At 47.7% G+C, this 23,997-nt stretch overlaps 1 protein-coding gene and 1 long non-coding RNA gene across 4 annotated transcripts in view; one reads left to right on the top strand and one right to left on the bottom strand.

The window, feature by feature from the left end:
• The window catches only part of LOC139363730 (uncharacterized), a 25,312-nt gene extending 23,049 nt beyond the window's left edge, over window positions 1-2,263 (top strand). Inside the window, exon 2 of the long non-coding RNA XR_011624559.1 lies at window positions 1,788-2,263. This is a non-coding gene — a long non-coding RNA (uncharacterized lncRNA). The remainder of the gene's footprint in view (window positions 1-1,787) is intronic.
• LOC105482624 (polypeptide N-acetylgalactosaminyltransferase 10) overlaps window positions 2,049-23,997 on the bottom strand; it is a 274,728-nt gene continuing 252,779 nt past the window's right edge. For all 3 annotated transcript variants that reach the window (XM_071098176.1, XM_071098175.1, XM_071098174.1), the window contains exons 8-12: window positions 19,398-19,505; window positions 13,891-14,112; window positions 10,376-10,492; window positions 7,090-7,239; window positions 2,049-6,219 (exon numbers count right to left, since the gene is read on the bottom strand). In XM_071098176.1, the coding sequence (XP_070954277.1) occupies window positions 6,061-6,219; window positions 7,090-7,239; window positions 10,376-10,492; window positions 13,891-14,112; window positions 19,398-19,505 (756 nt within the window). In that variant the 3' untranslated portion in view covers window positions 2,049-6,060. The remainder of the gene's footprint in view (window positions 6,220-7,089; window positions 7,240-10,375; window positions 10,493-13,890; window positions 14,113-19,397; window positions 19,506-23,997) is intronic.

Consider the following 23,997-nt stretch of genomic DNA (forward strand, 5'->3'; position numbering starts at 1 on the left):
GGTGAGTGTTCTATAGATGTTAGTTCCAGTTGGTTTACAGTATTGTTTAAGTTTTATATTTCCTTATTGATCTTATGTCTAGTTGTTCTATTCATTATTAAAAGTGGGATACTGTAGTCTGCAGCTATTCGTGTCAAATAATTATTTCTTTTTTCAATTCTGTCAGTTTTTACTTCATGTGTTTTGGGGCTCTGTTATTAGGTGCACATATATTTTTAGTTGTTGTACCTTCTATCTTTTTCTTGACCCTTTATCATTATAAAATGTCCTTCTTTATCTCTAGCAAAAATTTTTGTCTGAAAGTCTGTTTTGCCTGCCATTATAACCACTGCAGCTCTTTGTTGGTTACTGTTTGTGTGGAATATCTTTTTCCACTTTAAAATTTTCCATTTATTTGTATCTTTATATCTAAAGTGTGTCTCTTGTAGACAGCTTATAGTTGGGCCATTCTGTTAATCCATGCCTTTTTATAAGGAGAGTTGAATCCATTTGCATTTAATGTAATTGCCAATAAGGAAGGACTTCTGCCATTTTGCTATTTTTTTTTATGTCATATCTTTTTTGTTCAATTCCTCCATTACTACTTTCTTTTGTGTTATTTTCTAATGTACCATTTTGATTCCCTTCTCTTTTTAAAAACTATGTATTTTTGAGTTATTTTCTTAGTTGTTGCCCTGGGGGTTAAAATTAATGTCTTAATTAAAAAATTTCTGATTCAGGTTATAGTATACCACAACTTTGCTCTTATATAGCTCTGTCCCTTTCCTCCTCCTCTTTCTTGTTAGTTATTGACATATAAATTACATCTTTGCACATTGTGTGCCCTTCAATAGATTTATAATTATTTAATTATGCAGTTTCCTTTTAAATCATTTTTTATAAATGAGTTATAAAAAAAAACCCCTATCTATACTGTCTTCTATATTTACCTATATAGTTATTTTGACCAGTGCTTTTTCTTTCTTTATGTGAGTTTGAATTACTGGGTTTACCCAATGGGAGGCAGTGAGTGGCAGATGACTGGAAGGTAGAAAAGGAGGAAGGACAGGGTATGTATTCCTCCCATCTCCTCTTGTTTTGGCAGTAGCTGCAATTTACTATCTGCAACTGCAGATCCCATTGGGAAGTCCCCGTTCCTGGCTACAGCCTTCTCTGCATTCTAGTAACACCACTGCTTCTTGCCTTTTCAGGCTTACGAGTAGTAACAGCTTCCCATTTCTGCTATTCCTTAGGTGCTTCACCATTCTTTGTTGTTTCCTTAATCCTACACATACTTCTGCAATAGTTCCTTCATTAAACTCTGTTACTCCAGGAGTGGGCTATATCATAAGATCTTAGCTGATTCAGCACGCTCCATGACCTTCTTGCTAAGGTCAAATGCTTATACTCTCACATGTACTTCTCCTTTGCAGAGCTTACCACAGTCCCTAACTATACACTTATTTTAATGATCATTTGTTTAATGTCTATTTTTCTAACTAGATCATAAGTGCCTTGCACAATCTTTTAATTTCTAGCAGAGTGCCTGGTATATAGTAGGCACTTGATACATTTTTACTGAATGATAACTAATATTTTTCTCTTATCTGTTTCATGGAATTCTTCTGAGAGTCCGGGGGGTACAACAGGTATAAAAGGCTTTAAAAATGGAATCTCTCCCCGTTGTCTGCAAAGCTGTAAGGTGTTACTGTGTGAGGATAACATGAGCGTGGGCATACTGAAAACCTGGACTCAGTCAGTCACCACCATGCCATCTTGGGTCAGAATTTTCCCTTTCTGTTATTCAGCCTTCATCAAGTCATGGTCCATAGCACCTTCCGGTGGTCCCTGAGTGACAGCATGAGGGGGCAGCTTCCGTTCATTGTCACCTGTAGCCCCCAACCAAGACTCAATCATAGGACCACAGGTGGAGCTGAAGTGTCAGGACCTTCCACTCTAGAATGATGGCTGCTGGGAATTAGTTTTTAGTACCCAGCAGAGTGCCTGAGTCTGCGTGAAGAACGATGGAAAGAAGAATGACACATGAGAAGGAAGAAGGCAGAGACCACTTTAGAGAAAGTCTGGAGGTTTACTCAACAACGTTTACAATCACAATTGTACATGGTAAATCAGTCTTTCACAAAGGCTCATTTTTCCAGGCAGGGGGAGAGGCTGGTGGTCTTGAGCTTTCGGCCTGGAATTCCAGTCTGAATTTCCAAATATTCCCTGCCTGCAACCCCTTTGGGATCCTAGTCTTCAAGCCGTTATTGGCTTGATAACATATGACAAATCAGGAGTCTGACCCTGTTCTGTTGCCTGGCACAGCTGAATCAAAGCCATTCTGGAAGCAGATGTTAAGATGAACTTGGCACTTGGTATGTAGGTCCAACTCCCACCCCAGAGGGGGCAGTGGGCCTTGGCTCAAGATCAAGTTTGAACTAAAATATTACTTGGATTTTTCACAAGGAGTGTCCGTTGAAAGCAATAAAGAATTCCAGAACAGAACTGCACTTCTTGTCCCTCTCTCACACTTAAAAAGCTTCAGAAAACATTAAAAATGCATTACCTCCTAGGAATTATAAAAGATCACCCAACCTTACAAACTAGGTATCGCTGAAGCAGGGAATCTGATTCCTCAGTTATTACTGTAAAGTGCTTTGCCACTCTTTTTGAGACTCCAGAGACTAGGAAAATGGAGATGCCCAGAGAGACACAAGGAGCTGTTTTCCAAGACATCACCTATTTCTTACGGGAAAAAAAAAAGAAATTCAACTGGTGGGAAGTTTGAAAAGTGAATGTCATGTAGACTTTGGAAATCTATTTGCTACATCTTCAACAGAAACCGCTCTTTCTCTCCTGGACCGACTGTCACATCCTCTCGTCAGATTCTTCCTGTGGATGTACCCCGTTCTGCCTGAGCGATTTTTTCCTAAAGGGAAGAATCAATAGTTTCTGATTGTTTTAAAAGCTGAAAGCTCCAATTGGAGGCAGAAGATGGGATGGCTTTTCACACACGTGCCTGCCAGGTTAGCCACCTCCAAAGACCTTGTTCTTAAAGCAACCGTGCTGTCTGCATTATGAAATGTTTCTGGAGTTCCCCTTTGGAAAGGCTGCTGGTGGGCCACATGGTCACGATACTTTCCAATCACACCCTATTTTGTGACCTTATCTTCAGAGTAAAGGCTTTAGAGGAAAAGGGACCCACAGTCTCACCCATCACCTGACTGTCAGCATCTCTATACGCTCCTGGCTGAGTTCTATTGAGTATCAGCTGGGGATATGAGCGGAAACCTGAATCTTTGAGACAGGCGGTTTTCAAAAAGGAAGCCATAACAATGAGAGGCTTAGTACTGGCAATTGATCAGTTGGTCCATCAAACGGAGACAGTCAAGTTCTGTCCTTCCTTCCCCTCCCGCATACTTTGTCAAGTCCCAGGACCTACTGATGTGGACTCAGCAATGACAAATGCCAGGGTGCTCAGAGGACACACCCATCCCTTTTCAGCACGTGAACCTAGACTGGAAAGGAGAACCAAAGGATGGACAGGCAGGCCCAGGGTGGCTTGCTGCCGCTCCTGCTTTCACAGAATCCTGGTCATGCCAGGAACACTGCCGCCCACTTGGGGCGAGACTGTGTGGAAGTCTAGCTAGTGCTCGGCACCCCTTAACCCAATGGTGAAAAACAGGACAAACATGCTGGGGTTCAGAGGGTGGACCGCAGGGATGGCCCCCAAACAGGTCCCAGTGAGGTAATGCAAGGCCTCCTCTCAGGGGCCGATGAGGCCTTCTAGGCCACAGACTAAACGCACTGCCCAGCCTTTAGTTTGGAGTGTGACTTGCACTGACTGGAATAAATCTGGCCTCTCACCCTTGGGGGACATCTCAGTCTCAGATGTTGCTCCAGGCCCAACATCTCCTGCTTGAAATTAGACATTAAGAAACACACACTCATCCAGTAGGAACTGCACATGCCACCAGAAATGTTCCCCTCCCCACAACCCTGCCCCTTTATGTTTGTCTAGCAAGGCACTAGGAAATGGTTCAAGTTTAGGGATTTGCTGTATATTTGCATTTTTCTTTTTAAAAGGCACAGTTTTTATTTTAATGACACTGCATTGCTCTTTGATGATGAATCTCAATTCAACTCTTCAAACTGCCAACACTCTTGTTATCCTAGATTCTAGAAGAGGCCTCATCTTTTGACTTCTATAGAGGGCCACTTCTAAAACTACAGCACTTATTTGGAAAAGGACACTGGGATCAACACGTAAGCGCTGCGCAGAGGGGCCACCTCTCTTGCAGACAGGCGGCCAGAGCAGGGCTTGTGCTGGGCCAGAAGTGGAAGTAATTCCTTGCCAGCTACACATTCGGTCTGACTGGTGGATGATTGGGAGTGTCTGTCCCTCCCTCCCCCAATAATTGATGGCCTTGAGATCCGCCAGCATCTCAAAGGCAGATTTGTGGCTCTGTTCCCAGACTTAGGTCTCAGTCATTTAATTGGTAAATGACACAATCAAGAGACTCAACACTAATTGGAATGCTGATTTCAAGTATTTCCTGGGCTAGCTGGTGGAAGCCATAGATAGTGGAATGCAATTTCCATTTCCAAATCAGTGGGCAGCAGGTTGGTTACAGAAATGCTTCCTATTAGTCTGGAGGCCCTCCAGGAGTCTGACATGTAATTAACAAAGCAAAAGGTAAACATGAAGGGCCAGCATGGAGCTGGGTGTATATCTGGCTGTGGGATATCGGGTTCTTTTCTCCACAGAAATGAGACTACAGTTGTGATGATGGTGGGAGATTCCGGGGTACAGGTCTTCACCGAGGACCATGTTGTACCACAGCCTCTGCTGAGCTGAGGGACACATGTCCCCCTGCTTCCCCAACACTACTAACTTGGGATTTCACAGATTGTCTCTAGGCTGGGGGCTGCCTTGACTGTATTACACCCGGCTGGCTCCTTTAATCACAGCATTCTAGAAATCCATATTGGATGTGGGATACCAGAATCCTATGTAGCATCCTAGTTTGCAATCCAATTATAGAGTTCTTTAAAAATTCTGGGGTTTTATATGAGAACTAGAACCATGATGAGGTCAGAGGCAGGCACTCTGCCCACAGTTGATCCTGGAGACCTCCAGACTCTGTGAGGTGAGCACCTCGCAGCATCTCTGTTCCTCTTTTGAGGCCTGGGGAAGAGAGACGGGGAAATGGAAGCATGGATCAGGGCAAATCAGCCAGCTTTTCTAGTTTGGAGGTCTGCTCGGACTTTTCTGTGGGCTCAGGGCCATCTGAAACACTGCCCTGTAAAGCTGGTGGCTGGGCTGTCCTTGTGCCTGGAGAGTGCTAAAATGGACATTTCAAATACCCAGAGAGCAGAGGGAGATATCCCGCATGTCCACAGCTGCAGAGAAATGTCTGGGGGGTCCCTCTTCTGACTCCTCACCTGGCAGCTCATCAGCATTCAGTACTGAACACTCTTAAGACCCTAAGTATGGCCTTTATGACCAAATCACCTGGGGCTGTGACAGAGAACAGAAGCTGGGCAGTCACTGCAATGTCCCCCCCAAGGACAGTAGAAACTAAAAAGCCCCAAGAGGACTTCCTTCCCTTCTGCGGCAGATGAGTGACATCGATACTAAAAGCTGCCCCAAACAGGCAAATTTTACATTTCTTTCTAAAGCACCATCATGTAGGAGAGCCATCTGAGGGCTGGGCAACCTTGCAGGACTCACTTTTGGGTGGCCTAGGCTACCTTGGTATTCTCCCACATAATGCTCAAGGGGACATAGTGACAAAGTTGAAAAGGCCCTGTTGCTTTTCTGTGAGGCCAGCAGGGATTAAGGCAGGCTCTGCTCCCTGTGGGGCCTCTTGTGGGATATGCTCTTCACCCTACCCCCACAACTCGGGGGTTCAAGGACCAGGCAGACCCCAGGCCCTGAATCAAGAGCCCTCTTCACCCTGAACCATTTGGCCAGCACCTTTTACACCCAGTGCCCACAGAGGCCCTGCCTCCCTTGAAAGAGGAAGGCTGCAGTGAGTGCCAGACCCTGGGGAGGGCCTGCCAAGGGGACACGAGGGCTCAGTTCCTATTGAATTTTTCCAAGACTGTTGAGTTGGTGTGTTCAAACAGCCACTGCTGGGTGAGGGAGGACGGGTTGCAGGTGTTCATGAAGATCTTATGGTCACTTTCACTGCAGTCCATGCAGCTGCCACTGACAGGGTGGTACAGGGTCTTGTCCTATAAAACATGGAGGTAATAAACCAGACAGCACTGGAGACACGTGACCAGTCAAACCACAGCAACAATACCAGCAATGAGAAAGTGAAGAAGTGACTGACTAGCTGTTCATACACCTGTTGGTTTTCCTCCTGAGCACACAACCAGATGCTGCCCAGCCTCCCTTGCAGCTGGTGTTGCCATGGGACTGGGTTCTGCCCGCTGGGATGTGACCAGAAATGATGCATGCTGCTTCCAGACCTGGGACCTAGACACTGCCCACGTCCTGTCAAATCTCACTGGTCCTCGTGTGTGTGTGTGTGTGTGTGTGTGTGTGTGTATGTGTATGCACTTTTATCTTTTTCTTTTCTTTTTTTTTTTTTTGAGACAGGTTCTCGCCCTGTCACCCAGGCTGGAGTGCTGTGGTGCAATCTTGGCTCACTGCAACCTCCACCTCCCAGATTCAAGTGATTCTCCTGCTTCAGCCTCCTGAGTAGCTGGGAGTACAGGCATGAGCCACCACGCCTGGCTGATTTTTGTATTTTTAGTAGGGACGGGGTTTCACCATGTTGGCCAGGCTAGTCTCAAACTCCTGACCTCAGGTGATCCACCCACCTCGGCCTCCCAAAGTGCTGGGATTACAGGCATGAGCCACTGTGCCTGGCCATGCTTTTCTTTTTTAAATGGAATCAGTTACCAACACTTAAGACTTGGGGATTTCACAGTGAAGTCTAGATTTCTGACTACTCTTGAATGACTGCAAAATCCAGCATGGTAGGTTTGTGGCACAAATGAAAAAGTGGATGGACTCTGTTGAAAGAAGGGCTGAGGCACTATATGGCCTTAAAAAATATCAAGCAGGTGCCCTGCTCCCCGCACATCCCGTCTTACTTTGCGGTATTTCCACAGCTGGTTGCCCTTCATGCTGTGGCAGTCGTAGAGCGTGACAGGGCTGGTGTGGGAGATGGCATCAAAGCAGAACTTCTTCGTATGCTGGGGGTCTCCAGGCCGGATGTCCTCTCTCCAGGTGAAGGTGAATACCTGTGCACAGGGGTATCATAAATAAGGACAGCAAAGCCAAGGACTTCCTTTTTTTCTCCATTTTTTTTTAAATTATGGAAAAATTCAAACTCAGAGGTCCAAAAAATAATATATTAACTGTGACTCCTAATCACCTAGCTTTAAAAGCTACTAACTTGGCTGGGTGTGGTGGCTCACACCTTTAATACCAGCAGTTTGGGAGGCCAAGATGGGTGGATCACTTTGAGGCCAGGAGCTTGAGAGCAGCCTGGCTAATGTGGTGAAACCCTGTCTCTACTAAAAATAGAAAAATTAGCTGAGTGTGGTGGCGTGTGCTCGTAATCCCATCTACTCGGGAGGCTGAGGCATGAGAATCACTTGAGCCCAGGAGGCAGAGGTTGCAGTGAGCTGAGATTTCACCACCTCACTCCAGCATAGGGGACAGAGTGAGACTGTGTCTCAAAAAAAAAAAAAAAAAAAGTAAGTTACCAACTCAAGGCTAATGTTGTTGCAGCTCTACTTCCACCCCTGTTGTTACACTCACATTATTTTGAAGCAAATCTCAGCTATCGTATCATGTCAGGTATAAACACTTCAGTAAGTGCCACTATAACACCTAAAAGTAGTTACTACAAAGTCCAAAATGTCATCAAATATCCACAGTTCAAGTGTTCTTGGGATTCTTTTTTTTTTTTTTTTGAGACAGAGTTTCGCTCTTGTCGCCCATGCTGGAGTGCAATAGTGCAATCTTGGCTCACTGCAAACTCCACCTCCTGGGTTCAACCAATTCTCCTGCCTCAGCTTCCCAAGTAGCTGGAATTACAGGTGTGTGCCACCACACCTGGCTAATTTTGTATTTTTAGTAGAGAAGGGGTTTCACCATGTTGGTCAGGCTAGTCTTGAACTCCTAACCTCAGGTGATCCACCAACCTTGGCCTCCCAAAGTGCTGGGGTTATAGGCGTGAGCTACTGTGCCCGCTTAGGATTCTTATCAATTTTTTTTCATAGTTAGTCTGTTTGAGTCATGATCCATTTGGTTGATAACCTTTGTTTCTTTTCGGTAGCTTTACTGAATAATAACTGGCATACAATAAACTGCACACATTTAAAGTGTACAATTTGATACATCTTGACATACGTTTACACTGAGAAACCATCGTCATAGTCAAGGTAATGAACATACCCATCACCCTGCAAAAGTATCCTCATGCTCCTCTGTAATCTCCTCCTCCTGTCCCCACCAACCCCCATGTCCTTAGGGCAGCCACTGATCTGCTTTCTGTTTCTAGAGATTAGTTTGCAATTTCTAGAATTTTCTATAAAGGAATCATACAGTATGTATTCTCTTTTGTCTCATTTCTTTCACTCAACATAATTTTGTTGAGAATCATCTATGTCCTAACAGCATTTATCAGTAATTCATTGCTTCTTATTGCTGAATTTGCACTTCAGTTCCTTGTTATGGGACATCTTGGTGGTTTCCAGTTTTTGGCTATTAAAATAAAGCTGCTATGAACATTTGTGTACAAGTCTTTGTATGGACATATGTTTTCTTTCTCTTGGATAAATACCTAGGAGTGGAATGACTGGTTCAATGGTCAACTTTCTAAGAAACTGCCACAGTTTCCCAAAGTGGCTGTGCCATTTACTCTCCCACCAGCAGCATACAGGTCCAGTTCATCCACATCTTTGCCAATCTTCGGTATGGTCAGTTTTTTTAATAGGTGTGTGCTGGAATTTCCTTGTAATTGCAATTTCTATTTCTCTATTAACTAATGAAATTCAGCATTTTAAATATGTTTATTTGCCACTCATATACTTTTTTTTGGTAAAGTGTCCGCCCACTTTATTATTTATTTATTTATTTATTTATTTATTTATTTATTTTTGAGACGGAGTCTCGCTCTGTTGCCCAGGCTGGACTGCAGTGGTGTGATCTCGGCTCACTGCAAGCAGCTCCGCCTCTCAGGTTCATGCCATTCTCCTGCCTCAGCCTCTCGAGTAGCTGGGACTACAGATGCCCGCCACCATGCCTGGCAAATTTTTTGTATTTTTAGTAGAGACGGGGTTTCACTGTGTTAGCCAGGATAGTCTCGATCTCCTGACCTTGTGATCCACCCACCTCGGCCTCCCAAAGTGCTGGGATTACAGGTGTGAGCCACCACACCCGGCCTGCCCACTTTAAAATTAAAAAATATTATTGAGTTTTGAGAGTTTGAGCAGATACAAGTCTTTTCATTCATATATTCTAGATACAAGTCCTTTATCAGCTATATGCTTTACAAACATTTTCTTCCCATCTGTGGCTTGCTTTTTATTCATTTTGAATTAGTCCAGTTTATCAATTTTTTTCTTTTATGGATTGTGTTTTTGCTGTTATATCTAAAAAATAATTGTTTAACCCAAGGTCACTCCACCCAGGCTGGAGTGCATGGCACAATCACCGTAACCTTGAACACCTGGCTTCAAGCAAGCCTCTCCTAAGCTTCCCGCACTGTTGGGATTTCAGGCATGAGCCCACTGTGTCTGAGCAGTGGCTCTTCCTGCAGGCTGGCTCACCCTCTGCATCCCACCCAGCCAGCAGGTGAGGCTGACCATGCCCCGAGGCTCCAGGAGTCAAGGTAATGAGCATACCCATCACATCCCAAAAATGATGGCTCTGTCCTCATCAATATGAGGGCTTCCTCACCTCCTGCATAATCAGCTCAGGGACACAATTCATGGGAGCCCCGGGGCTTTTCCGGAACTCTTGGAAGGGGCCTGCCTATCCACGGGGCTGCTGATGGCCACACCTGCCTCTGTATAGGAAGAGCCAGGTGAGAATGAGGCCCGCAGAGAGGGAAGCACGCTCTTGAGAGATCCAGCAACATCATCAAGGCTTTTCAGTGACATGACACAATAAGCTCTCTTTGTGGAAGGCCATTTGGGCTGAGCATCCATCATTTGTAACCAAAATGGTCCAGACTGATGGTTTTATTGCAATGTGAAGGAGTCCCCTTTCCAGGGTGTTCAGGAGGATCTTAAAACTCATCCCCGGGGCTGACTCTTGTCACTTATCACTGACCCATGCCTCTCCCTCCCAGCTGGTCACGTCAGCACCCCAGGGGGCAGACGTTTCAGAAAACCTGGCTGCCAGTCCCCGAGGGGCGGCCCTTACCTGCATGTTGTTCCAGGCGGCTTCCCCGCGGCCCCGGACGCAGCCCTCTAGCCTCAGTGGGGAGCCCAAGGCCCCGTGTTTTGTGTCTGCGCACAGCCCTGTGCCCACATTTCGGATCTGAAAGGGAAAAAGGGAAGAAGTGGACCACTGAGGTGCCTTAAGGTGCCCACCGGGTCCCTGCCAGGTGAAAGGGGAAACCAAGGGGGAGACATTAGCTGGATTAAGTTCGAAATCGTCTTGATAAAGCTTGCCCTGAGCTGTCGGAAGTACCTCGAACCTCTCAATAAAGGAAGACTCAGTCCACAGAGTGTAATCCTCAAAGCACTGCTGCGTTTAGAGCATGCAGAGTCCCAGGTTGGTGGTAGGGGACTGGAGGTGAGGAGTTGGTAAAGGACTCGCTGGCCCCATTCCTGGAGAAATTGAACCAACAGATCCAGGAACCAGATTTTACCCCCATTTCAGGTGATCCAGGTTCTGGTGGTCCGGGGACCATACCTTGAAAGATCCTAGAAAAGGACACGAAACCTTTGCTGTATGTCATGGACTCTCTCTGTCCCTTAGGGCAGGTGAATGGCAAGAGGTGGCAGGAGGCCCCCTCACCCCCTCCTGAGATCCAAAGAACAATAGTTGCCTCCTACCCGTCAACCATGAAGATAGGTGTGATGGCAAGAGCACTGGGCTAGGAGTCTGAAGCCCTAGGCTGCTCACTTGCTTAGCCAACAAATACCGACTGGGCACTTACTGTGGGCAGGCTGTTGTGCTAGGTGCATAGTGTCACGTCATATAGTTCCTACCTTACAGATATCAATCCTACTTTGTCTGAGGGGTAGGGGGCTGTGGTGGCTATGAAAATACACCACCCAATTTCCTGTTGCAGGGCGTCTCATTGCACCCAGATCCTGTATTCTGAATCCACCACTGTGTCCACCCATGGATGGATTCCAGCCAATGAGTGAGGCAGACCCACTCTTGCGAGATGCTGAGCTCCTCTGGCTGGTGATTTGGCTTGGGGACTTCATTAACCTGGCCAAAGCTTTCTTACAGCTTTACTGCAGTCTGGACTCTTCCTACCCCAGCCGTCCCTCCTTCCCTTGTGCCTTCGCAGAGGTCAGACCAGTGTCGTGGTCTTGTGGCTTTCCTAGTCTCCCCAGGCGTCTTCATTTTTCCTCTCAAGTGTTTTAACCATAAATCTCTTGCGTGTCTAATCCCACTGTGGCATCTGCTTCTTGGAGGACTTGAACTAACACGAACCGGTAAAGAGCCAAAGAGCCTCATGAGGGAAGTCCACACAGCAGTGCTCCTGGAAAGTGGTGGTGATGTTGGGGTAGGCTAGTCAGGCAGCCGAGCCAGGCAGGGCTCTGTGATTTGCCGTGTGAATTTGAGCAAATCACACCTGGTGTTCCTGCTAGCCCACCATGTCTCTCCCCTTTCCTCTGGTAACACCACCCCGACTTTCCATGGGGCTACTGCTCCTCATGCACCCTGTGGCCAGCCGTAGTGTCCATCCTACCCTTGCTGTCCCTCTTCCCCGATGGCCCCAGTGATGGGTGCAGAATCCAAGAATAAGACTTGATTCCTGCACCTTTACTGGTATGCTGGGGAAGACGTGTATACTTTCTGCTGGATTGGCCAAGCAGTAGGGGTTGGTCAGCCTGAAGCTTCTGGAAGCCATTCTGATACCTTCAGTGTGAGACCAACACAAAAGGAAGCTGAGTTCAGCAGGAGAAAAAGAGACTGACATCATTTGAGGCCCTGGATCCAGGTTGTCTTAAGCCATAGCTACCCCAGGCTCTTATGTGAGTCAAACACAATATATTCCCCCCATTTTGTTTTTCACTTTAAATTGGTCTTCTGAAAGAGCCCCGACTCTTATGCTCCCCTTTTCCAAGCTCCAACCTATCCATCTATGAATGGGTAGGTCCTCTCAGCTCGGAGACCCAGGATCCCATGATGGCATGCTCATCTGCCTGTGAAGGCTGGTCTGCCTCGGCCAGCATGGGCCTCATGGGCTGCGCCATGGCCCGCGTTCACAGGGCCCCGTGCTCAGGAGGGCCTGGCTTGATTTAAAGCTCTGCTGCTGCTGTCTTGAAATTCTGAATAATTTTATCTTTGAACTGTTTTGTAAGTGAAATCTGATGGAACAGTGGAGCGTGTGCATTATAGAGAAGCACGCTGTTCCTCTCTGCCCCGTCTGCAGGCAGCATGTGTGAAGACACTGACTAAGTGAGGGCGCTGGGGGTCCCAGAGGCCCTGCTTTCCCTTCAAACTAGAACTCGCTCTGGGTGTGCTAAGAAGGGCAGTGGTGCCGGGCGCGGTGGCTCAAGCCTGTAATCCCAGCACTTTGGGAGGCCGAGACGGGCGGATCACTAGGTCAGGAGATCGAGACCATCCTGGCGAACACGGTGAAACCCCGTCTCTACTAAAAAACACAAAAAACTAGCCGGGCGAGGTGGCGGGCGCCTGTGGTCCCAGCTACTCAGGAGGCTGAGGCAGGAGAATGGTGTAAACCCGGGAGGTGGAGCTTGCAGTGAGCTGAGATCCGGCCACTGCACTCCAGCCTGGGCGACAGAGCCAGACTCAGTCTCAAAAAAAAAAAAAAAAAAAGGGCAGTGGCATCCTAAGAAGCAGGAATGACCAACAAGTCCTGTCATGTCCTTTCTTACTTGCGTTACTGCCCCATGTTAGCCAAGAACTTATGTAGGAAAGGGAAAGATAGGGCAACCCTAGTTCCTTTTCTTTTGTGAGGCAGGCTCTTGCTCTGTCACCAGGCTGGAGTGCAGTGGCAGGAGCACAACTCATTAGAACCTTGGGCTCAAGCAGTTCTCCTGCCTCAGCCTCCCAAGTTGCTGCAACTACATGCACGTACCACCATGCCTGGCTAATTTTTTTTTTTTGTAGAGACAGGGTCTTCCTATGATTCCCATAGGAAAATGTTGTTTTCAAACTCCCGAGCTTAAGTCATCCTCCGGCCTTGGCCTCCCAAAGTGCTAGGATTATAGGCATGAGCTACCGCACCTGGCTCCTTAGTTCCTTTGCATTCCAGCCCTTCCTTACTCATCAGTAAATGGAAGGTAGAGAGTATTGGAAGAACATGCACATTATCAAGAAGTGAAGTAAAAACAAGCTGAGTTAGTTTTGTGCCATGTTTAGACTGTTCTGGTGAGAAATACTTATGCTTGCAGCAGGTGGGAAATACAGATCATGTCATTTCACTCATTCTGAACATGAGTTACATGCTGTTAATTTGCATTTTAAATTGTCACTGCATAATATAAAGATGAAAGGTAAAATTCATGCTAATAACTTAAAGTTTTAATTTTTCTACACTGAGAACACTAACTAGCAAGTAAAAATACACCATGACAAGGCTAGAGAGAGACCAGGAAAAAAAGGAAACAGTTTTATATTCGTGTCTTTCCTCCCTGCACTTACTTTCTGCCTTTTGAACATGGGGTCTGCATTTGCATTTTACACGCCCAGCAAATTATGGAGCAAGCCCTGCCCTCCAGGCTCACCTCCCCCCAAGCTGCAGCCGGGGGCTCCACGGGTGGGTAGAATTTGGGCAGGTCCCAGGCTATCTTCGTCATAAACCACTTGAAACTTTTGCAGTTAAGGGAGCTGCGGAGCTTTTTCTGGGCGGCGACGTCCCCAGCGGAGAGGTGGCGGTATTCAGGCCGGCGCTGGTAAATGTACTCGGCGTACTCATCCATCCACACTTCAGCCACCCGCTTAAGGTTCTGTGGGGCAAGAGGCAGTGGAGGGGTCAGTCTCTCCAAGAAGCCAAAGCCAGGCAGTGGGGTGAAAGGGTCCTGGCAGGTTGAGGTCAACCCTTCTTATTTTATGTTGCATCAGAAATCCCAGCCCCACCATGAGTTTAGGCCTTCTGTATTTCTATGTATCATTATGCATGTTTTAAGGGTTTCACAGCTTAGAGTTGGCCCATAGGCTGCTGTTGTTTTGCCTGCCCATCTTCCATCCCCTCTTCTTCTAGTGATAGCTCCTACTGATTTTTCCTCTGGGCAGCCACCCTGTCTCCCTGTCAGCTCATGTGGCAGGAGGAAAGGCATGGACCCAGCCTGGCTAATGTGAATACAGGCGCCCCTGGTGCAGGGGCTGGTCAAACAGCAGACCCATTCCCTGAGCCCCACCAATCACAATCAACAGGCATCAGCCTTGGGATTTTTGCAGGAACCATTGGAAGAATCGCTCTGTTTCTGCTTGGATTGCTGGGTAAGACAGGATGACAGGCAGAGCTCTTGGGCCATATGGCCTCCACACAAGGAGAGCCTGTCCAAGGATGAAATCAACCCAGAATGAAGCAGAGCGGAGGGCTGGATCCAGGAATGCATTCCGCCTTTTAACACCAGAATCCAGCCGTGTCTGAAGCTAGAGCTACCTCAGACTTTCCAGTTACAGGAGCCTGTATATTCTCTCTTCGCTAAGCCAGTTTGATTTGGCTTTTTGTCATTTTTGACTAAGAGTTTTGACCAAGTTATGTGATAAAGGCAAATGATAATTTGAAACCAAAAGGTTTGGGAGTGGGAATTTCTAATAATCCTTTGAGGTGCAAAGGTTGCTGCTACTTTCATCATGAAGCATAAAGAGAATCAGTTTTAAAAAATGACAGCCACATAATTGGCAAGCAGAGGCAGCAGGTGAGGAAACTGTTTGTGAGTAGACTTGGGGACAGAGGAAGAGGGAATTCTTATGTATGTGATGAAAATTCCTGATTCCATCTGCAGTGTAGACCCCACCCAGTGAGAATTTCTGATATGTGATACATCTGAGAGCAAAACTTCAGGGTTCAGGGGAAATTCTCTGCTCCAAAACATCTTTAGTCAACCCCTGGTTGTTGTCCCCCCTCCCAATTTTAACTCTTCAGCTTTCAGTTTTTTCCCTATTGCAATGTAAAATTTCCTCTGAAAGGTAAAGGGGAGTTAGCACTTGAAGCTGTTATCAGTCATTTGCACCTCAGTGTGAAGGACTGCTCTAGGAGCAGGTCAGGCAGGGATCCCAAATGTTTAAATGTCTTCTATAAAAAGCCGAATAGTAAATACTTAGGCTGTGCAGACCATATGGTCTCACCTCTGATGTAGCTATAAAGCAGCCATAGACACCATATAAATGGTGTGGCTGGGTTCCAATAAAACTTATGGATACTGAAATTTGATTTTCATGTATCACAAAATATTCTTCTTCTTTCGATTCCCGTTCCCTCTAATGATTTAAAAATGTAAAAACCATTCTTAGCTCACAGGCCATACAAAAACAGGTTGCTGACTCTTGAGTAATGGAGAAGGAAGCCAACATGAGGGAGGCCCCTGCACTGGAGACAAAATTCACCAGCTCCCCCATTTTGCTGGCTCTGAGTTGGGGGCCAGGAAACAGCTGAATTTCCTTGTTGCTACCTAGTTCTTCCTGAGTGCTGAAGAGTCCACAGTGGGTTAGAAAACAGCTCAGGAACTGTTTATTCCCACCAGGCCCCTGCACAGAAAAGGCTGTGTTTAATTTAAAACTGTGCTAGAGGAAGTTGAAGGCCTAACAGAGATTGTATACATGAACACTCTAAAACACAATATTTCCTCTGCTTTTTCCAGTATGCCCACCAGGCTCTTTTAGCTCACTGTCTGAGTCCCAGGGGTAATGAGGAACTGCTGTAGTTTCACTCCAACTGAAAGCACGTCCGGCCACTCTGACCATGGCCAGACTGGTTAAGAATGATACTGAAATTTACCAGTGTTATTCTTAAAGGATTGAATAACATCATATTTTAATTCTTATTATAATTACCATTTTAATTTATATTGCATAATTGTATCTTCCAAACATAGCTTGAAAAGCTCTTTCTCCCAGATTTTGAACTTTTTTTTGCTACAGTTCACTGTTTGCGCCAAAGGAAATGACTTTACACTTATTTCTCTCACATCTCCCCTTGTTAGAGACAGCAAAAGGACCTTGGGATTTTAGTGGGCTTCGGGCTCCTCATACCCCTACTCTCAACACCTTCCTGCTTCCGAGTCCCAGTCCGTCTGAGGCCCAACTGTACTTCTTGTGCTTGGATTATAGAGATTTGCCTGGATCGTTGGAGTAAGTCTCCATTTTTGTTTCACCAAGTTTGAGTAGTTTCTGTTACTGCCTTCCCTAAGATCCTTTTTCCAGAGGTAAAGATAAGAAAGATTTCAGCAAGTTTAGTAAACAATGTAAGACTGGCTACTTGTCCCTGAGGCAGGCAAGCTGGTGGACTGCTCATCCTTCCTGAACTGCTTCTACCACAAGGCTGTCCGGCTCTTTGTCCTTCCGGAGTCGTACAATCTCAGTTTCTCTATCTGGCTCTCTCAGAGCTATTAGGACAACTCTCAAATCTATCAAAATGATCATCTAGGGGACAATGCTCTAGAAGGCTTAGGATGTGGCTATTAAAACATTGAGCACCTTTTTTTTTTTTTCCCCCCAAGACAGAGTCTTGCTCTGTCACTCAGGCTGGAGTGCAGTGGTGCGGTCTCGGCTCACTGCAACTTCCACCTCCCGGGTTCAAGCCATTCTCCTGCCTCAGCCTCCCCAGTAGCTGGGATTACAGGCGCACACCACCATGCCTGGCTAATTTTCATATTTTTAGTAGAGCTGGGGTTTTGCCATATTGACCAGGGTGGTCTTGAACTCCTGACCTCAGGTGATCCGCCTGCCTTGGCCTCCCAAACTGCTGGGATTACAGGCGTAAGCCACCATGCCGGCCCACTGAACAAATATTTTAAATGTGGTCTGCAAGTAATTGAGGGTTGTTAGTCACCATACTAAAAGGCCACCCCTGATTCAGGCATCTCCGTGGTTCTGTAAACCTACACATAATCAGACCAGATGGATCAGAGTTCCTGGGGAAGAAGCCATGGGGCACCAATCAGCTTGTTAAGTGGTTTAAAGCCAAACACAGGACGTGGCTTCAGTACAGACAGCTAAAAGAGAAATATGTTAAAATGCCTAAAGACAGAATTTAGCTAAGACTTTTAAATACAACAGTCTTTATTGTTCATGTTGATGCTAAAACTAATAATAGCAGTCACTGTTTAAGGAACAATTGCTATGTGCCAGGTACCTGTCAGACCTACACGGGTTTGAATTCTGGCTCTAGTTACTTAACGTTTCCATCGCCAGCATCACATGTTTCATGTTCCCCATCCGTTAAAAACAAGTGAGAATTAAGTGAGATAAGTAAAATGTTTTGCATGCCTGGCTCGAAGGGAATTTTTATAAGCGTTACTACAGTTAGCTCTTATCCACTGAATTAATCTATAATAATCGTTCTGTAACAAGCAGGAGGCGGTAGTGTCTCTTCATCAGGTGGGCCTTTTTTAAAAAAACAATAGCAGTAACAACAACAGCAAACTTTCTTTGAGACATGGTCTCGCTTTGTCACCCAGGCTGGAGTGCAGTGGCACACACAGCTCACTGCAGCCTCGACCTCCCTGGCCCAAGCGGTCTTCCCACCTCAGCCTCCTGAGTACCTGGGACTACAGGCATACACCACTGCGCCCGGCTATTTTTATTTTTAGGTGAGCCTTATCAATAACAGCTGTGCAGAGGAAAATAATATTTTAGGGTTGCTCCTGGTCTGGAGTTGGAGTGTCCCTATGGTCCCTTGTAGCCGGAAGAGTCGCAGTCTTGGGCGTACCGAGACAGAGTGCGCTCTTTTCCCGCCTGGCACCTTCCTCAGGGAAGAACGCGATTCCTGCTTCAAGGGGCTGAACCTAGAACCCACCCCCGGCGTCAGATGGGGCTGTGGGCAGCGCGGATGGCTGTTGAGGGCGTCGTTAGGCTCTGCTACCACTGGAGGGCACTGCCGGCTCTCCTTTGCCTCCACGCGGCCCCTGACACTTTCCGGAGCTCAGCTCCCACCCAAGGATGGCGCTGGGGGAGACGCGCGGCCCCTTTGAGCCTCTCGGCTTTCCTTGTAAGTCACGGGACAACGCTCTTCTAGGACCCGGGAGCCACAATTCTACACGTCAAGGTTATCAAGTGACGAGGGAGGAGGAGGCAGCGCCCTGGACAGGAGGCAGTGAGGTCTAATGCCCACCGGCCAGCACCGGGGTCTCCTGGCGGGGGCGGGGCTCACAGGCTCCGCGGAGGCAAAGCTGTGCGGAGGGTGGGGGGTCCCTTCCAGCTTCCCCGCAAACCTCCCCGAGGCTCTTTCTGTCCTCTGGGGACCCTCCCTCCTCTTCATTTTTCTTTTGTGGTCACCTGGATTTATTTATTTTTTCCCCAATACATTTAATATCAAAAACAAAAACAAACTCTGGCTAACAGATTTCCATGTGCAGTCAGTGGCCAATTTAATTGAAGCAATGATTGATACAAACCATTTTAAGGCAGTGAAACAGTTTGACATGCAGAGGTTTTGGCAGTGAGAGTGGACAGGGGGTGAGGAGAAGAGAAAGACACTGACATTTACAAACTCCACTTCCCCTGCAGAAACTTAATACACAAGCTTTCCCAAACACACCACACCACACCACCTGTATTAATATTTATCTGACAGGTTTCTTCACGTCACCTCTGATCTAACTTTGCACCTACTTTAGCTGTATGCTAATTCATAGTATCTGTGAAATTACAGGTTAGCTACATGAATACACATTCATTTAGAATCCGTATGAACTGAAAACACATGAACAAAAAAACGTTCCTGTGTTTGCCGCCTAAGATTATCCCCTCTGTCACACTTGGGGAAACAGTATCACCCCCTTAATTCTCCTGGCAATGCTGAGAGTTGGAAATAATTAGCTCTCTTTAAACAAAGGAGGAAACACAGGTTCAGAGGAGTTAAGCAACCCTCCCCAGGTCACACAGCCAATGAATGGTTAAGTAGGGATTTAAGGGAGTTCTTTTAAATTGGATTTCACCTGGAGAATGGGGGCACATCCTCAAACCCAGAGATCACATAACACAGTCTAGGGCCCCAGGGTGGACTCAGTGCAGCTGGTGGTCCTAGGCCAACCCCTTCTCCCCCCCAGGAAAGCCACCACCTTACCCGGGCCAGGCTGACTCCGGCCGGGACCTTGTAGGGCACATACTTCCTGTAGATATGGCCCACCCTGGAGCAGGGGATGTCCTCCATGCGGCCCCCACACATCCACACCTGCATGGCAAGAAGGGAGAGAGATTATGACGTTTCTGCTTCCAGTTCACCATCCCTCCAGGCCAGCATCCCTTAGTGCACTCAGCAAAAGCATCAGCCTGGATTGTCTACTGAAGCCTAGATCACAGACCTAATGACGTGGGAAAACACAGTAATATAATAACAGCAGTAAAAACAGCTGACAGCACTGAGTTCTTACCATTGCCACACACTATGCTAAGATGGTCACATGCACAACCACACTTAAGTCTCATCAGAATACCTATGAAGTAGGTAGTAAGATTTTACAGATGCTGAAACGGAGACTCAGAGAAGCTAAGAAATGTGTCTAAGGTCACAGAGTAAGTGGTGGAGCCAAAATGCAAACCCTGTTTTAGCTGACTTCAGAGTCTGAGCTATGGAGTGCTGTGTTGAGAATTCTAGGGTGGCATTGGGGGATCAGTGGGAAGGACCTGGTGGTCACAAAGTGACATCAGCCACAGCACAAGTAGTCAAGGTGGCACACAGGTTCCGTAGATTTACTGACACATATTTATTTTCCTCTTGGATCTATAAGCCTCTCGCTGGGTCTCCCTGGAGCAGTTCCATCAGCCTCCCTGCCCTGCGTTCTCTGAGTCGGCCTCGCTAGGCTGTGCAGCTGGGTCTTGCCGCAGTGTGGGATCTGATGGTTCTCTTTAAGTCCCTCTCCCAGGGAGGAGTATCTGACATTACAGAGAGCTCCTGAGTTTGCCCACTGGGCTGATAGCAACTTGGAAATCTGAACATGTACAGCCAATACTGACTCATACCCACTGAGGGGCCCAGACTACACAGACTCTCCTTGGCAGGCCTGGGTTTGAATCCTGACTCAGTCACTTACCCACTTTACGACTTTGATCAAGGTATTTAACTTCTCTGAGACTCGGTTTCCTGTAAAGAAATAGAGGAGGCAGGACTGGAAGATGAGCTACTGCGTGTAAAAGGGTTTAGTGCAAGACCTGGTGCATACACAGGGCACAGCAGTGATCAGTCAGCTGAGACCCCAGCCTCCGAAGTAGCCTCACAATCCCTGCCTCCTCCTATTTGTGCCCCAGTGTAGATGCCTCCCAGTGAGTCACATGAAGACTGACCTGTGTAACCCACAGGATACTGCAGAAATGATGGTCATAAAGATGCCAGGGCTTCCACCTTTCTCTGTGGGACTGCTGGCTTTGGAGGAGCCAGCTGCCATGTTTGAGGACACCCAAGCCATTCTATGGAGAGGTCCATGGGGTGAGAGCTGAGGCCTCCTGCCCACAGCACTAATTTGCCAGCCAGGTCAGTGAACCAGCAAGAAGCAGAGGTGGTGGTCACAGTCAAGCCTGCAGATGACTGCGGCCCTGGCTCATGGCCTGACTATTCCCCTATGCGAGACCCAAGGTGGAGCTATCAAACCAGCCGCTCCCAAATCCCTGGCGTAGGGAAGCACGGTCATCATAACTGTGTATTGTGTTAAGATGGATTCTCGGGGTAATTTTTCCTGGCATAGGTAACTAACATGGGAGATGGTTTCAGGTGGCGATGGCAGAGCAGGGCCATTGCATAGACTTGTTGTGGGGATGTATGGGATATGAGAGATGCTACTTTATGCTCCCCAGTCAGGGAAAGCCTCACTTCGGAGGGGATGTTTGAGGTGGAACCGAGAAGGTGAAAGTAAAGGCAAGGGAACAGGTGAGAGAAGAGCAAGTGCAAAGGCACCAGGGCAGGGCCAGGCTTGGCATAGTCAAAAAGAAAGCCAGGGCAGGAGCAGAGGGAGAAAGGGGAAGAGGGACAGGAGGGGAGGCCAGAGGGGCTCCCACAGGGGCCTCACAGGGCAGATGAAGGAGTCTCCACAGAAGGTCTTCAGTGAGGGAGATACACAATCCACTTACATCTTACAAAGATGACTCTGCCTGTGGGGTGGAGAACAGCCTGAAGGGGCAGGCCTGGGGGAGAGAAGGCCTGGGAGGCTCTTGTAGTCATCCTGATATGAGGCCATCCTGACCCTGGGCAAGGGGTGCTGAGGCGATGGGGGGACACAGCTGGATTCAGGACATTATTATTAATCTCGCTACCATATGCTCTCGTTTGTGGGGTGGGGGGCAGGAATGGGGACATCTGCAAACCAGATTCTGTGCAAAAGTGCTCTTTTCAGTTGGAACTGCTCGATGAGGTTGTGGGGATTGGGCTTCACGTCTTGATTGATTCAGGAACTCTAGAAGGGCTTGCTCTTCCACCTGGCTCCTAAAAGGTCCTTTGTCCCCCACTACTTCCTGCTATCTCCATCCTCAGCCCAGATGTACTCTGGCCCTCCTGAGAGGGGATATGCACAGGGCTGCAATTAGTGGAAGTGCTGCCTGGAGAAATGCAATTATATTCTGATCTTGAGGGAGAAAAAAAATCCAGCCAGTCAATAGAACAGAACATTGGTCTTGAGATAATGGGCTCCTGATGGTAGATTAATGTCAAGGCCAAGCCAAGAAGTTTATTTTCAAAGCAGGAGATATTGATCAGGCGCCAGCATCCCATAACAATAACTCTTCCTTTATACAAAGTGATTGATGTGGAAGTGATGCTTTTGTCTGGCGTGTATCGCCCAGGTCGCTGCTGGGCTGCCCTCTGTCTTTCAGGTGGTGCAGTGGCCCTGAGCAGGTGGGACACTTCACCCTGCTCTATTTCTGGACGTCTCCTGGGCAGTTGACCAGGTCAGCATCCAGCTTCCTTGTCTTCATATTAAACTCGCATTAGCTAATGAGGCTGTGTGTCCAGCTCTGCTTGGCAGAGGCACCTAACTTTATGCAGGTGGATGAGACATTTCCAAATCCTTCTCTTTACTGTGACCTCTGGTTTCTTTGGCCCCAATCATGCTGGCCATCAGCCTGAAGGTTCCTGAGGGACCAGGGTGACCCTGATATGTCAGGAGGCTTGAGGTATCCAGGATGCCCTCAGATTCCTGGGATGTCTGGAGGGTCTGGTCAGTGGGTTTACTCCGTGGCTTCCCTGCCCAGCACAGGATGGCCTGGTGGCCGACTCAGAATGTGAACTCCCCCAGGAAGACAGACATCTATGAAGCTGCTTCACTCCTGGGTCCTTTGGGAGTATCCCAGCACGGGCCACGCCCATCACTTCAGAATGTCCTCTGGCCTGACCAAAGGCCCCGTGCAGCCCTCCACCCTCACCTCATCCCACTCACTTCTCGCTCACCACACCCATTGACTCCTCTCACAGACTCTTCCCTCTGCCTGGCTACCTCCTACTCATCCTTCAGGTCCCCTTAAGAGCCACCTCCTTAGGGGCTTCTCATCCTTTTATACCTACACACAGCACCTTGTTTCATTGCCTTTTACCAGAAGTGCAATATTAATTATTCACAGGATTATGTCCCTGGTCTAATCTCCCTGCAACAGGCATCTGTTGTTTTTGCCTGTCCAGTGCACCTTCTCCCTATTGGTGACTGTCCTCCCAACTGCTCCACCTGGGGCCTGTGACCCAGGATGGCCAGCCAGAGCACCCAACCTCCTGGGCTCTGAAGCTGGTGTAGGGCAGGGTAATGGGGTATATTTAATGGTTGCCATGCATGCTGGTGCTTGATGTGATGGCCACACACTTTCTCTGGGGGGAAAAGCGATGGGGACAACGCACTGCAGCTGCCAGTGATCACCTCTGCACCACACAGAAAGGGAGGGCCTGTCCATGAATGCAGCGAGTCCCGAGCAGGGCAGTCCCAAGACAGGGAAACAGACACCTGTTTGAGCACCTAGAAGCAGGCCTGTTGAAGACAGCCCCCCACCCCCCGCCCCCGCCGTGCCTTTTCTTGGCTATGGCTAGTTTAAGATGATGTTTTCACTTTTATATTTATTTTTGAGACAGGGTCTCCCTCTGTCACACAGGTTAGAGTACAGTATCATGATCACTGCTTACTGCAGCCTTGACCTCATGGGCTTAAGTGACCCTCCTGCCTCAGCTTCCCAAGTAGCTGGGACCATAGGTGTGTGCCACCATACCTGGCTATTTTTATTTTTTGTAGACATGGAGGTCTCCCTATGTTGCCCACACTGGTCTTGAACTCCTAGGCTCAAGCAATCCCCCGACCTCGACCTCCCAAAGTGCTAGGATTACAGGCATGAGCCACTGCACCCGGCCTTCCTGTCACTTTTAACATAAGAGTCCTTACCAACCCCTCTGGGCCCCGCCAGACTCAGGGCCGGTGTTGGCAGGGGTCTCATCTGTTGTATTTGCCATTGGACCCCCAGTGCCTAGCACAGTGCTCTGCCCGTAAGAGGCACTCAGTCATGAAGGAGGAGGTGAATCAAGACTGATTCAAAATCTTGGGCACAGGGACTTGACTAGAGAGAAAGACGACCTCATTTTGTCATCCATTCTTCAGTCACCGGCTCCAGGGATGAACTGTCTTTTTTGCTTCCAGTAATCCTAGCAATAATATAAGTCATGAGCAGGGAGCCCGAGGTTTCCTTGTTTCTCGGGCAGAAAGCAC

The sequence above is a fragment of the Macaca nemestrina genome, chromosome 6, assembly GCF_043159975.1.
Source record: "Macaca nemestrina isolate mMacNem1 chromosome 6, mMacNem.hap1, whole genome shotgun sequence".
Classification (NCBI taxonomy): Eukaryota; Metazoa; Chordata; class Mammalia; order Primates; family Cercopithecidae; genus Macaca; species Macaca nemestrina.